This window comes from Antechinus flavipes, chromosome 3, assembly GCF_016432865.1.
Source record: "Antechinus flavipes isolate AdamAnt ecotype Samford, QLD, Australia chromosome 3, AdamAnt_v2, whole genome shotgun sequence".
Taxonomy (NCBI): Eukaryota; Metazoa; Chordata; class Mammalia; order Dasyuromorphia; family Dasyuridae; genus Antechinus; species Antechinus flavipes.
The window spans coordinates 49,627,647-49,644,127 of NC_067400.1; the positions used below are offsets into that span (position 1 = coordinate 49,627,647).

The 16,481-nt window shown below is 33.6% G+C and overlaps 1 protein-coding gene across 1 annotated transcript in view; it reads left to right on the top strand.

Annotated features, from left to right (window-relative positions):
• SLC9A9 (solute carrier family 9 member A9) overlaps nucleotides 1–16,481 on the top strand; it is a 719,994-nt gene that overhangs the window by 164,110 nt on the left and 539,403 nt on the right. The window contains exon 5 of the mRNA XM_051983329.1: nucleotides 11,971–12,086. Coding sequence (XP_051839289.1) covers nucleotides 11,971–12,086 — 116 coding nt within the window. The remainder of the gene's footprint in view (nucleotides 1–11,970; nucleotides 12,087–16,481) is intronic.

The following is a 16,481-nucleotide window of genomic DNA, read 5'->3' on the forward strand; positions in this document are numbered from 1 at the left end:
TTAAATAGCACAAGGCTCAGTGACCACTATATATTCAACCTTTTTATTAACGTCCTTAAACATTACTTGAAGGTTCCAACATCAGATATGTTTTCATTGGCTCTTGATGGTAGATTAAAAAGAAATGCCTCAAACAGACTTTACCAAGTAAACCTGGACTATCTCCTTCAATGACTAAAAAGATCCAGGCTAGAGAAGACAAAAATATGTGTCATCTACCACATTAGCAGTAATAAAGAACACAGATGACAAGATTTATTATAAGTTCTCAGACAAATGGCAAACTTTTCTACTTCTTTTGTGAAGTGGAAAGATTAATTCCCAGATTACTTGTCTCGTAGGCAGTTATGAATATAGAATGACATAATAATTGCAAATTTGTTTTTTTTTTAAAGATAAAGCTACAGCATACATATAAGTTCTGAGTTTGTAGAGCTTCCTATAATGACTGAAGTTATTCACTATTATCCCTTATGTGGAACTTATCTGTTTTCCTCTTTTAGGGAGATATTAAACTTCACAGGGCCTGTGTTTTACAATCCAATGGACAGTTCTAGATCAAAAGCAGGAAGGAGCTAGATCTTTTAATTAATTATTTTTAGAAATATTTTATTTGGTTCTCTCCCAAATTCTTTCTCTGATCTTTTCCCCAAGAAACTCATAATTGGAAGCTAGAACTATAAGAGTACTTTGAATGTTCATATGATAAGCATTCTCTCCCACCTGTTTATCTGGTAGAATGACTTATCAGGAGATGTCTATTTAGTGCCTTGCCACAAGGCTTTATACCTACTAAGCAAAAAACTATGTTAACTCTTTTAGCCCCTTAACAGATTTATAATCTAAGGGAAAAAAACTAGCAAATTTTGGTCAGTTCCATGTGTATTCATTTAGGTGCCCAAGAATTAAATAAATAACATTTATATCAAAGGTATAAACTTAAAAGATTTTTCCATAAGAAAAAGTGGGGATACAGACACAAGAATGGAGAATAATAGAGCTTCATTTTACAAATGAGAAAAAGTAGACTCAGATTGGTAGGGGGGGACATGATTTGTATGGTCATAACAGATAAGAAGTGGCCAAATTGAATGTTTTATGGATATCAGGAGATTTCTGGTTCTGTCAGTCATGGAAAGTCTCAAAAAATGGGTGAAGGTGAGTCTTCAGGAAAAGCTTGAATGAAAGAGGAAAGTAATTTTCTAGCTTAGTCAGACAAGAAACATAAAGGAGGATACAAATTAATGAAAACCCTGTCGCAGAGTGATGGAGAGATTTGATCATAATGGCAGCTGAGTAGGTTTTCTTGAGAAGAGGAAGGGAGTAGACTGGGGGAATAGGAGAAGGCAAGGTGTGGCAGTTTCAGAGAGGTGAATCCTAGATCCTACCTGGATTGGCAAGCTCACTGGATGACAATGTAATTTTTTTCCTTTTTTTTTTCTTTTTGAGAATGTAATTTTTATTGAATTGTCTTCTTAGTGATCCTGGGTGAGTAGAATGTGGTCAGCTCCTTTTTTTCCTCAGTAGAGTTTCTTAAGTGTATGGCTGGCACACACCCAAAGAAATCAGAAACAAGACCGAGCCACCCTTGGCACAGGCATTGGAATTGTAATTCAGGGCATTGTCTTTTCATATCTGCATGAACAAACACCAACGCAGGGAGATTGGGTGTGAATAGATATACAATAAGAACACTTGGAGGATTTATGTACCTGGTACATGATTCATCTTTTAATATATCTCGAGCTCTTACTATATGTCAGCACTGAGATTTATTTTCTGTCTGTATTAAAACCTTGAATTTCTATATTTCATCCAAGGAGGTTAAAGCACTTAATAAGAGCAATAACTGACATTTACATGGTGACTGAAGATTTTTAAAGTACTTTACATTCATTACCTCTCTAAATCCTCCCCACAAGAGTGGGGGAGGAGGAGTGGGGAAAACGGAGTAAGCATTATAACCATTATTATTCCCATTTTGAGGAGGAAGAAACTGAGGCTGAGAGGAATTAAGTGACTTTCTCAGGGTCACACAGTCAGACGATCTGTGTCTTTTTGACTCCATTGCCCAGTTCTTTAGCTCTTTCAACACCTATTTTCTCCCTGGTCATAAGGGCGGACTTTGTTTTAGGGAAGCATAAAAAGGGGGAGAAATAAGAACAATGACTTTAACCTCCCTAGGACGTGCTGAGCTGGACAGATGTTATAATTATATACATGCTATAGTCAAGGTATAGAAAAATACCTCTTTTTCCTGGAAAGAGATTCACTATCCTGTTCTGGTGAGTGTTAGTCCTAAGTAACTGAGGAAACTTCATTAGGGTTTGGTATTTTTCTGTTTTCTTGTATCTCCACTACATGGCACAAAGTAGGTACTCGGACTACTCCCTACCCCACTATTATCTTTATATTCTCTATAACTTGTTGGCTACCTCTTGAATTATTTCAAATCAAGTATAAAACTACCTTGAAGAGAAAACTATGGGAGATAAATATTAAGCCCCATCTATACAACAAGGTTAAGTGGGTAGTTAGCTCTCAGTGGATCTCCAATTCCATCCCATTTTGATATTGATTTTAGCAGAATTCTTTCAGAAAAGTCACAGTTGTCCTATCTGGGGAGCAGCTAAGTGAAGAGTGAATAGAGTGCTGAATCTGGAATCAGGAAGAGTTCAAATCTGGCCCCGGACACCAGATATATGAACCTGAGAAAGTGACTTAGCCCTGTTTGCCTCAGTTTCCTCATCTGAAAAATGATTTGGAGAAGAAAATAGCAAATCACTCCAGTATCTTTACCAAGAAAAACCCAAATAGGGTCATAAAGGGTCAGACATGGTTAAATGACTGAACAATTCCCTATTTTAGAGATTTGGAAACCAAGATCCAGAAAGGCTAACAAATTCAAGATATGAAATAGAAAAGTTGGAATTTTCTAGTTGTCATTTGGCACCTATCTCTTTATTCAAGTCATAGGAATATAAGATCCATAAACTGAGTATTAGAAGGTCAATCTAGTCTAAAGCTTCTTAAACTATGGGTTATAATTCCATATGGGATCAAATAACTGAATGTGGGGACCTGGAAATTATGATTTATTATCAGTAAATATAAGATTTATATACCTTTTTTCTATACCTGTATATCCAACATCACGTAAAAATTTCTCTGGTGAAAAGGGGTTGTGAGTGAGAAGAATTCAAAAAGCCCTGCTCTAGCCTAGTCTATTTCCTGCATTAAATAAATGAAGAAACTGAGGGCTTGAATGATTTGCTCAAAGTTACAGAAATAGCAAAAAGTAGCAGAGCCAGGATTTTATCTCAAGTCTTAGTTCGTAGGTACCAAAGATGAATCCAAGTACTGGGTAAGCACCTGAATTGGCTCCAAAGATGGATTCTAATCAAGAGAATGCATATCTTCCCCTTTGGTTTTCCTCAGGACTAAAGAAAAAATGGAGAATCAATCCCATATTACCATGATGAAGAATGGATATACCTCTTCAGTTAGATTTCTTTTAAAAACCATTTCCTGGGGAACCCTAGGGAGCAATTGAGAAGTTAGAGAAAGTCCTATTGTTACATAGAGAGTTTATGGTTAAGTAATCATCAATTCTCCTTTGTTGTGTTTTCCTATATTCATTGATTCAGGTTAGACAGTACAGCATCACCATATGCTTAACTATCTGCATTTTAGATTCTATGATTTATTATTAATTTCAAATGTCAAATATAGCCAAGTGACTTAAAATTCTTTTAACTCTTGTTACAGACAAGATTCTAGAATATGGAGAGAAACTGGATTAATAAGCTTTAGAGTTATTTCCAACTTAGAAATTCTATCTCTTTGGTTTCTGAAGAGAATCCATATATTCATTTTATAATATCCATATATTCATCTTATAATATACATTTTATAATGCATATACATATAAATAACATATGCCTCTCAATATGAGAGAATTGGCCTTTGAATTAGGAAGACCCAGATTCAAGTGTTATTATCTCATATATACTGGTTATGTAATGCTGGAAATTAGCCTCTCAGTGAACCAGAATATTTTCTAAAATAGAGGTCCCTAACTTTGTGCTATGGACCCTTTGGGCAGTTTGAGGAAACTTATGAACCACTTCCCAAAATAAAATTTTTAAGGGCAAAAAATTGAAATATTCCAATGGATATGTGTTATATGGAAATACTATTATTAAAATATTTTAAAATTGTGATATAGTATGATGAATACTTTCTTATAAACACAAATAACAAAATAATGCATTTAAAATACAGATAAAGTTACATTTTATTTTTAAAGGCATATCCATATGAAGGCTATTATGAATGTCTAGCTGTGCCAAATCTTGTTATACTTTTAAGAAATAATTATTGAAACAATTTGGTATTGGTTCAAAAATAGATTAATTAGGGGAACAGACTTGGCACACAATGTATAAAAGCAAATGTATCTAATAACCTAGAATTCAATAACCACAATGACTCCAGCTGCTGTGATAAGGACTCTATTTGATTTAAAAAAAAAAAAAAAACCCACATTGCTGAGAAAATTGGACAGCAGTATGGAAGAAATTAGATTTAGGCCAACACCTCTATCTTATACAAAGATAAACTTCAAATGGTACTAAACCTGATATAAAGGTCATATCATAAACAAATTAGAGAAATATGGAAAAATACTTATCAAATTTATGAACAGAAGGAAATTTCATGATCAAATAAGAAATGGAAAGGATCACAAAAGCTAAAGTGGGTAATTTTGATTACATGAAATTGTAAAAGTTTCTTTACATATAAATCTAATAAAACTCAGATTAAAGTATAAACAATTAATTGGGAAATTATCTTTGCAGCAGAATTCTCTGATAAGATTCTCATTTCCAAGACATATAAGAAACTGATCCAAATTTATAAGAAAAAAGGACCATCGCCTATTTGATACATGGTCTAAGTATATAAGACCAGATAATTCTCAAAGGAAAAAAAAGCCAAGTTTATATAATATGAATATTATAAAAATGAACAATTTTAAAATCTTTTATAAACTGATGAATAAAATGAGCAGAACAAGGAGGACAATTTATATGATGAAAGCAATGTTGTCAAAATAAAAGATTTTGAAAGCTATGAGATCTATGATCAATATAAAAAATATTCATGGTTTCAGAGGGTAGATAATGAAACATGCTACTCTTTAGAGAGAGGTGATGGATTTAGGGTGTAGAATACATACACACACACACACACACACACACACACACACACATACCCCCCTATTGATGTGCCTTGAATGCTCATATTCTTTTGTTTACATATGGGTGTGCCTGTATCCAACAATTATTTTGTTTGATTATGCTTATTTATTATAGAAAATTTGTTTTTTTTTTCTTTTTTAACAATGGACTGGGACATGAAAGGAAAAGAAAATATGTTTCTGTTAATTTTTTTAGGAGTTGTAGGGATGATACAGATGTGGAATATTGCTTACAAAGTGGGAATAATCTGTAAATGTTTGCAATGTAAAAACAAAACACATCAATAGAACATTTTTTGATGTTTTTTTTTTTTTAAGGAGTGCTAAATTTTAACTAGAAGTTAGTAAAATAAAGGTCAGCTTTTTCCCATCCAAGTTCAGAAGCCTGAAATTTATCTTTGGATCCCTGGGATGGGGAAGGGGTGGTGTGGTATAGTTCCAAGCTTATTTGCAGTGGTAGGAAAATTTCTTCATTGTGATTTCCATGAAGTCACAACTCTAGTTGTACATACATACATATGTATATATGTGTGTGTCTCTATATATGTATGTATATATGTATGTATTTTTATATATACCTATGGTGCTATATCAATCAACTCATTTTAGGGCTTTAATTACAAAGGCAAATCTTGATTCAGACACTGTGTGATTATGACCTCATAACACATCCATAAAAATATATGTAAATATTGAATAGATTGGTTCAGTTGTGTCAATTCTCTGTGACCTCACTTAGTATTTTCTTGACAGAGATACTGCTTTGCTATTTCTTTCTCCAGCTCATTTTACAGATGAGGAAATTAAAATAAACAGGATTAAGTGACCTGCCCAGGGTCCCACAGCTAGTGTCTGAAGCCATAGGGATTCATAAAAATGAGTCTTTCTGATTCCAAACTTAGTGCCTGTACCTCTACTATCCCATAGATAGAATATCTGCCACCATTATATAAAAATAGGATGGTGCTGAAAGGGCTTTAGATTTGTAGTCAGAAGTCCTGAATTCACATTCTGACCTTAGGTTCAAATGATCCTAAGGTCACATTATAGTAAAAGATTTCCAGTGAGTTATTAATTCATTAAGTACAATATCACTTCTTTTATATGGAAATCTTTCAAAATGAACTTTCAAAATACCACTTACTCTGTGTGAACCCAGTCAAAATACTGAAACTCTGGTCCTCACTTTCCTCATCTGTAAAATGAAGGGTCAAACTAGAAATCCTCTAAGCACCCAATTTGATTTAGTGATAGTATATAGTCACTTATAGCCTGCATAATCAAATAATCATGTAATACATTTTTCTTATATTAGGAAGTAATATGAAAGCAAAAAATCTCATAGAAAGTCTTCTCTTTATATTGGTGAGTGTATTTCTGTCCTTCCCGCCCCCCCAAAAAGAAATGAGGCTTACAGTTTGTGTCCAATATGTCTCTGCTCTACATTTCTTGACTGCATAGTAAACTCCATAAAAGAACCAGTTTCACATCCTGTCACAGTGAGGACGTGACTCTTTTGAAGGCTCACTGGACTGGCTCCAGTAGTTTGTATTCTCAGTTGAAACTATTCCTCAGAATGTCACTGGCAATTCAGAAAATTGACAGGTGCCACTTACTGCAGGCTTATTTATATCCTGACTTGGCTATTTTGAAAGGTATTATTTTAAAAAGACATTGAAATTGAGATTAAATGCTTTAAAATGATTCAGTCATTTAAACATTTACATTTTTTCTCCATCTTAAACCATTATCCCTAAGATATTTCACATAGCTCTACCAAATAATAAAATGCATCTGGAGGAACAAAATATCTAGAATCTCAAGGGAAATAATGGTGGGAAGGAAGAAAAGATGTAGACTGAAGGGTATAATAGCATTCCAAAACTCCAATTTTGATATAAAGCAGAAATCATGAAAACTGTTTGTTATTACCTAGAAAATACACAGTTAAACTCATGGAACAGACTTGATAAGGATGAATGAGATACTATTATGTTCAGTACCCACCAGAGTTTTATAAACCTGAGATCATAAGTTACTTGGAAAATACCTATATTTAAAAAGAATCAATGAGAAAACTAGAAAATAATTTGGCAGGAATTAGGTTTAGACCAGTGTCTTAAGCCATATACCATAATAAACACAAAATGGATACTTGACTTGAATATTGTCATGAATTTTGTTTTAATTAGGAAAGATCACATGTCCATGAAAATGGTTATAACAGCATTTTTTTCTTGTACTAACCAGAAACTGGAAATAAAGTAGATGTTTATCAGTTGGAGAATAGCTAAACAGAATGTGGTATATGAATGCAAAGTAATATTACATGTTATAAAAATTGATGAATATAAAGAAACAAGGAAAGATTTAAAAGACTTGAAACAAAGTGAAATAAACAGAGCTATGAAAACAATATACATAATGATTATAATAACATATGTGGAAAGAACAACAAAAACAAAATAATTTAACCTGAATACTATGAAATTATTATAACCTAGTTTGGCTCCAAAGAATTGATATGGGGATAAAAATCTTTATCTTTTTTACAAGAGATAATGGATATGGGATAGTAGATTCATTATTGGATTTGATTGATATGTTGGTGGGTTTAACTGAATTTTTCTCCCTTTTTAAAAAATTCTTTGTTATAAAGGATGACTTTCTGAGAGTCAGAGTGGGGATATGTTATATGAAGGTAACAAAAAAAAAAAAACAAAACAAAAATATACCAATAAATTTGTTTTAAAATCTCAGCTTGTCCATATCCCTGGAATATGAGCATATTGTGATTCAACTATACTCATCATACATTAATTGTGAAAAAACCCACCAACAACATATTAATGCCATGTAAATATCAATTGGACAAAGAACTGGGCACTTTCATTTCCTGATTCATTCAACACTTATTAGCTGCTTACAAGGTACTCTAAATATACTGTTTTTCAAGGCTTGTCTTACAGAGAGTAGGTAGAATTGTCTTGATTGCACATCATATTTTTCATTGTCCACTGACTTTGCCTGTGCTACCTTGCTCCCATATTATATATCATAAGATTCCAAAACTTTCCTCATATCTTACTCTATCCATGAGTATTTTTTATAATAACTTTTTATTGACAGAATCCATGCCAGGGTAATTTTTTTACATTATCCCTTGCACTTGCTTCTGTTCCGATTTTTCCCCTCCCTCCCTCCACCCCTCTCCTAGATGGCAAGCAGTCCTTTATATGTTGGATATGTTGCAGTATATCCTAGACACAATATATGTTTGCAGACCCGAACAGTTCTCTTATTGCACAGTGAGAATTGGATTCAGAAGGTAAAAATAACCCGGGAAGAAAAACAAAAATGCAAATAGTTCACATTCGTTTCCCAGTGTTCTTTCTTTGGATGTTGCTGCTTCTGTCCATCATTTATCAATTGAAACTGAGTGAGGTCTCTTTGTCAATGAATTCCACTTCCATCAAAATATGTCCTCATACAATATCGTTGTCGAAGTGTATAATGATCTCCTGGTTCTGCTCATTTCACTTAGCATCAGTTCATGTAAGTCTCTCCAAACCTCTCTGTATTCATCCTGCTGGTCATTTCTTACAGAACAATAATATTCCATAACATTCATATACCACAATTTACCCAGCCATTCTCCAATTGATGGGCATCCATTCATTTTCCAGTTTCTAGCCACTACAAACAGGGCTGCCACAAACATTTTGGCACATACAGGTCCCTTTCTCTTCTTTAGTATCTCTTTGGGATATAAGCCCAGAAGTAACACTGCTGGATCAAAGTTTGATAACTTTTTGGGCATAATTCCAGATTGCTATCCATGAGTATTTTTGCTAAATGTTCTTTAGTATAACAATTTATAAATTCCTTCTGGGTTAATTTTCCACTCTCATGAGCAACTTATTTGAATAAGTCTTCTCACGGTCATTTCAGAAACTACAAGAGGGTAAAATAATATTTTGAAGCAAAAGATTCCTCATTTTTTCTTGATACATTGATCAAAATATTTAAAGTATCTTAGTTTTTTTTAATCTAATACTCTCTTTTTTCTATATTGTTCCTACAACGAATGATAGACTGTTAGAATTTTAACTAATTCATCTTCCTCATTTTACAGCTAAAGTTATTATGGTCCAGGGAATTAAATGAACTCCTCAAGATTGTCCACATAGTTAATAGTGAACTGGCACTTGAGGCTAGGACTTGTGATCCCTTTCTGATCTTTTTTTCTACTGCACTTGTTCCCTAAAAAGAAAAAAAAAAAACTAAACTGGAATCTTTTGTGAGTTGATTAGTCTCAATGGCCTTTTTATAATATTTACACTATTAGATTTATAATTACTAACAGTTATCTGCATATCTGTGCCTTCTGTCTATGTTCATGTTCAAAGACATCTGTCTTTTCATCATTTGTTTCATTTCTTAGAATCCAAAAAAGGATTTGAGGCAATTTATAATGTTAAAACCGTATAAAACAGCCAAATGGGTGAGGGGCATACACAGAACAACAAACAAGAATAAAAGTGATTAAAAAGAAAAGAGAAGTAGATGTTATCAGATACCTAAAATGAATTAATTCCTAAGAATAAATCTAATTCTGAGAGAAGGCAAAAGAAGAAACATATTGAGTTATAAAGTTGTTCTTTTCTGAGCAAAAGGAAATATATGTTTCTCTTCAGATGCAAACTTTTCCTAGTATTTCACTCTAAAAGGAATTAATCAGGTGAATACTGTTATAAGGAACATTGGATAATATAATGGACAGTTTCTTCAACTACTTTTGCAAAAGACAGAGAAACACTGTTCACCTAGACATTTCTTATATCAACTTTTGGTTTAAAGTGTAGGTCGGTTAACATTATATCATAATTCAGGGAAGGCATTTCTGCAAAGAGTTGCTTATGAGAAGGTTCAGATCTGTTGTGATTATTTCTTTTACTGTCAAAACACAGATGAGAAAAACTAGAAAAGTGACTAGTGAACACATCCATGGGTCAGTCTTTCAAATGGAAGAGATGTGGCTTTAGGGTACTGACTCTAGACTTCCATTTCCTCATCTATAAAACAAGACTTTAAGGTGACATGGGAATATAGATCTCTAGCTAACAAGAAGCTCAGACTCTAGCTCTAACCTCATTTTACAGATGACAAAAATTAGCCCCAAGGAGTTTAAATAACTTTATACCAAGATTAAACAGGTAATCATCAGAGACAAGAATTGAATTGTTTTTTTCTGACGTTAAGAGAATATCCTTTCTTGTTAAAATCAAAATATAAAATTTGCTATTCAAAATTCACAAAACTAAGTAAGTGTAAAAGACACATAAATAATGAAACTTCCAAGTGTTCTTTTGGTAAGTTTATAGCTTTTATATTGCTAAAGTTATTAATGTTTAAAGATACATTAAGACTTTGGGGACATGCTGCATATAGTTCAATTTGTATAAAGTTGCTCTTTCTGTTAATGCAATAATATAGTTTTCTAGAAATTTACACAGATATAGAGGAGAGACAGTGGGTTGTAGTTAATAGAAAGATGGTCTTAGATTCCAGAAGACCTGAGTTCAAGCCTTACCTTTACATTTTAATGATTCTGTGGTCATGAACAAGTCACTTAACTTCTAAGCAGTTCTCTAAGAAAGACAACAAATTACAGATAGATTATTTAATTGCATCTGGAATTGTGAGTGAGTTCCCCATAGCAACGACATCACAGTTCTAGGCAAAATCAAAACATCCATGAATAAGTAAATATCCTACTTATAACTCTATATTCTATTGCTACAGTGTGGAAATGAACCTAAAATCCTTAGTACTAAGTGAGAAGCATGTCAGCTCTCTCAGCTGCTTCTATTCTTTTTTTTAAAACGAGTTTCATCCTAATAAGAGCTTTTGTCTGCTTTTAAAGTCTAGACCACTTGACAACAAATTCTTTGGCCATGGAAACTTAGGAAATAAGCAAAAATGGAGGACTCTAAGTGGAACCATTGATTCTTAAAGATATTTAAACTCAGTTTAACAACCTCTTGAATTTTTCTTCTACTAGTTAAAACTTAGAAAAGAAAGTGGAGTGGTAGACTCTATCTTGGGAATTTTTTCAAAAGATAATTGAATTATGGCTTCTTACAAACTATCAGTAAGAATGGAATTTTATTATGAGCAGATTTTTTAAAGTGACTAGTTGACTGATTTTCCTATGATTATCTAATTTTCTTCCAGTGATAATGACAGAATGTAATTTGAACACTTCTCTTAATCTTTTAAGATGTAAAACAAAGAAAGGAGAAAAGCAATCAATTGATTGAAAGATATATGATAAGGTCAAGGTCAATATGGCTGCTGATACCAGAGTATTTGTGAGAATAAATTTGTAGGAGTTCTCACCCAGCTGATTATTTTTCACAATCCCTGCTTCCTTTATCTTCTTATATATTATTTTCATGTTTTAAAAATAATGTCTCTAAATGTCTTGCCACCTGTCATCAAGTGGCCAGATTAATGGTGTTTGATTGGTAGCCTGAAGGTCCCAATTCCATGTATCAGCAGCTGAGAGAGAAGTGGATTGCTACTATTGGCAAGTTGGGCTGGACGTACATTGAGAATCTTTATACTAGATGGTGACCAGCCAATTATGACAAAGCAACTATAGTGAAGTTTGACATCTGAAGATTTTATTTCTTCCTTGACAGGCTAATAATGTATGGCTTCGTGAAGGCGATGGTACATGTGGGCCAGCTAAGAAATGGAGACTTTCACTTCACTGACTGTTTATTTTTCGGTTCATTGATGTCTGCTACAGATCCAGGTAACTATCCAGAACATGCTTTTTTTAAAGTACTGAGTACTTATTTTGATGATATTTCCTAATTGATGATTTAATGTTGCCATGATGATTTTCCATATCTATCATTTCCCAGAGGACATAGGTGAGGGTGTAAAAACACATCCATGTTAAAATGATGCTCAAACTTAGGAGTTGTAATTTTCATTCAGTGGAAAGACAGGAATCATTTTCTTTGCCATTGGTTTCTCTGTATTGTATGTTTCTTAAAGTTTTTAATTTTAAAAAATCTCTCTTATGTACTTTTTTATCTCTTTAATTATTTGGAGAAAAAATTTTGGAAGTTATTGAGAAAATGATATTTTCCTCTACTATTCATGAATTAACCCATTTCAGGGAAATTTCTGGAGAAATGGATTTTTATTTTATTGCCAACACATGTTAAGCCAGATTCTCCCAGTGTATAATAAGCAATTTCATGAGGACAGAATAGATATTTTGGGAGCTGCATAATCTTTCAGGCAACTGGAAAATTATTGAGCAAAATCTCATTTTAGTACATCGAAGGGTGCTTTAATGGAGTGAAAGAATGAGTGGTACTTCTAAAAGGGCTAGTCTTACATTAAGGCCATACTATAGGGACTAAACTTAATTATACAGGGTATCCCAAAAGACTTAGTGTGGTTTTAGCTATTAAAGATTAAAACTTTACGAAGACTTTTGGGCTACCCTATATCTGTATCTCCCTAGCATCCAATTTAGTGCTCTGTATAAGTGCTTAAAAGTTATAATGAATAAATGAATGATTTAAATGGTATCATTACATTGGAAAAGTCGGTCTCCTAATCTTTTCAGTAATTTGCTTTCTAGTCATAGCTACTGATTTTAAATAAAGGGAAAGAAATTGAGTTGTGTATGGAAGTCTGATTTCTTACAAGGCATAAGTAATAGGAACAGCTCTGTTTTTGTTCATTCATTCATTCAATGTACACTTATAAAGGACCTAATTTATGCAAAATGCTCTTCTGTGCAATGGTGGAGGGGAAAAAAAGTTTAGGTTAGACAACATCCCTGCTGTCTTTGGTACTTACATTCTTGAAGTATATTAAGGCACAAATACAAAGAATTCCATGTTAAACAATATATCACCATAGTTACATTAAAGTATTGTAAAGCAAGAAACCATGTAAAGTCATAGGGAGTTTATTACAAAGTCTTTGAATACTCTCCATCTTTAAAATGAGAAAAAAACATCTTATAGCTGCTCTTCTTGGAATTTAAAGCTGCTGACAACCATTTTCTAGTTAACCTTCCAGACATACTATGTTATGCTTACCAATGGGTCCAATTGTTGTTCCCCAATTCTTTCTCTTGATTCTGTGTCTTTGTACAGGCTGTTCCTCATGCCAGAAATGCACATACTTCTTGGCTTCCAATGAGACTCAGGTGACATCTTCTATAGGAAATCTTTCCTGATTCCCCAGAATTGTCAATGCAGGCTCCTTCAAATACTATTCCTTTATTGGTTTAAGGGTTCGATTCTATGAAACAATGTGAGCTCATTGAGGGCAGGAATTGCTCTTGTCTTTGCTTAATTTTTAATTTTACACGTAAGGAAACTGAGGTTCAAAGAATTTAAGTAACTTGCCCTGTGGCAGAGTTAGAACTCATGATGTGTCTTCAAAGTCAGTATGCTTTCCACTGTTGTCATGATCCCTTAATGGGATTATGGAAGACAAAGGGAGGGGAGGGTCAAACTGCTTAGTAAAAATTGAAGTAATCTAAGGGGACTTGTTTTTTAATAAGAACCTCTTATAAAGAGAAAAGTATTACCACCATCACCATCACCACCCTACTTCCTCCCTCATGGTTTATAATTCTTGCATTACTCCTTTTTTTATTAAAGCTTTTTAATTTTCAAAACATATGCATGCATAATTCTTCAACATTACTTGCAAAACCTTGTGTTCCAATTTCCTTCACCCTTTCTCCCCAGATAGCAAGTAGTCCAATATATGTTAAATGTGGTAGAAATATATGTTAAATCCAATAAATGCATACATTTATTGCTGCACAAGAAAAATCAAATCAAAAAAGAAAAAAATGAGAAAGAAAATAAAATTCAACCAAACAACAACATATTTTGTGAACCACATTCAGTTCCTACAGACTTCTCTCTGGCTGTATATGGCTTTCACCATAAGATAATATCATATAAATCTTAGCTGTCGTCATCATCATAATTATTTTCTTCATCATGATGATGATGATCATTACTTTATGTTTGCCTCTCCCACAAGGAGATTTTTGTATCTTAGTTGGGCTTGCAACTCACCTCACAGCAGATGTCAGCCTACTTGAAGGGTGAGTCTATTAGAACACAGTCATTCAAATTTGGCCTAGAAGACATGTCTAATAAATCATGTCACAACTCCACTGGATTCTCCTATGATATGTGTTGGAGAAAGCCCAGATGTGACAATTGAGGGAATTGGATTAAACGATGACTCCAGGTTCAACTCAGTTCTAAAATTCTGTAATTCAATAATTCTAACCTTGACCCAGTGAGTAGGAGGTGACAGTCCCTGATGTTTTAAGAACAAACATGAGGAACGTTTTTTTTTCCCTTTTCCTGGAAGTCTAGTCATAATATTACAACGTGCCTAATTCACTCTCTGCTCAATTAATAAAACTTAGAATCTTCAATCCCCCTAAATCCCTTAGTTAATCTCATTCCATAATTATTCATTTACTTCTTCAATTATTTTGTGACTCAGTAATTGATAAAAGAGAACCATGTTTTATGGACGTCTTACATTTTTCTCGTTCTTCTCTAATTCTCTCCCACTTAGCTAAGCTAAGGTGTTATCATCAATTAATATTTATCATTTAGAAAGCCACAGTTAGATCTAAATCTAACTCCTTCTACGTGATTCAGAGTTCCTCTCAACCAATTTTTGGTGAACTCAGCAGAGAGCTTGAATGATTAACTCTCATTTGATATACTTTGCTCATCATGAAAAACTCATCAATAGTACTTCAGAAAAATAGAATGAAAGGATGTCTCCAAGGTAAATGAGTGAGCAGAGAATTGAAAATGTGTCTTATAACGTATCTTATCACTCTTGTTTTGAAGCCAGTATTTCTTCCCTTTTGCCTTGACTAATAATAGTTCTATCTGTCATCTAAATTTTATTTTGTCTGGAAGGAAGAATCCCAGGAAAAGTTAGGAGGTTATGGGACATGGTGGCAGGGATTCCCACAATCCCTGCTTGTAGGGATGATGAAGCTGCTAGATCTCTTAAGCTCTGGAGTTCTGAGATGCAATAGGCTAAAACTGAATACTTATTTTTACCAACTCTGGTGCCAGTATGATGAACCCCTGGGGAACAGGGAGTGGAACCAGACCAGAGGCCAGAAATAGAGCATCTTAAAGCTTCTGTACTATTGGTACTGGGATTAAAACTCATTGAGTAGCTGCTATACTTCTAGTCTGGACAAAATAGGGAGATTTTGTTGTTCGTTTATTTTTCAGTCATGTCCAATTCTTTATGACCCTATTTGGGATTTTCTTGGCAAAGGTACTGGAGTGGTTTGCCATTTTCTTCTCCAGATCATTTTACAGATGAGAAATGTGAGATAAATAGGGTTAAGTGATTTGGCCAGGGTCATAACAGCTAGTAAATGTCTGAAGCCAGATTTGAACTCAATAAGATGAACCTTCCCAGTTCCAGGCTTGTTGTAGACCTTCTAGTGCTATATTATCAAATTGCCCATAACATGAGGACACAGGCTCAAACAAAGACAAAATATGGGAATCATCTCTTTTACATATAAAAATCATTCCAGAGGGAAAGAAAATTGATGTACTAGACGGGTGAACTAAATTTCATCTTCTCTCCATACTTATCACTTATAGTTACTTATATTATAACTGGATGTATCTTGAGATTTAAAAGGAAAGGGTTAAAAGATTGGTAGGGGGATATTGTAGGAAAAAGAAGAAAAGGAAATAAAGCAAATGGAAGTAGTTTCTGTGGCTTTCTCATTTATACTGGTGAGCACTTTGGTGTAGTAAAAAGAGACAACCTGCATTTGGAATCCAAATACCGGAATCCAAGTTCCAACTATAATACTTGCTGTGTGACATTGAACCAGTCATTTGAATTCACCTTAGCTCTTTGGTCTGTACAAGGCAAAATTGACCTCATCCACTATGAGGAGCTCACTTTTTGAGTGTGAAGCTACAACATAAATGTGAATTGTCTTATAATTTGTATTATAAGTATGTGTATTGGTCTTATTTTCTCTACTAGATTGTGAGCTATTTCATTTTCATTTTCTAAGTACCTGGCACAGTGGATTGCTCATGATGGACACTTAATTATTTTTAGAAGTGAACTGAAATAGGTATTTTGG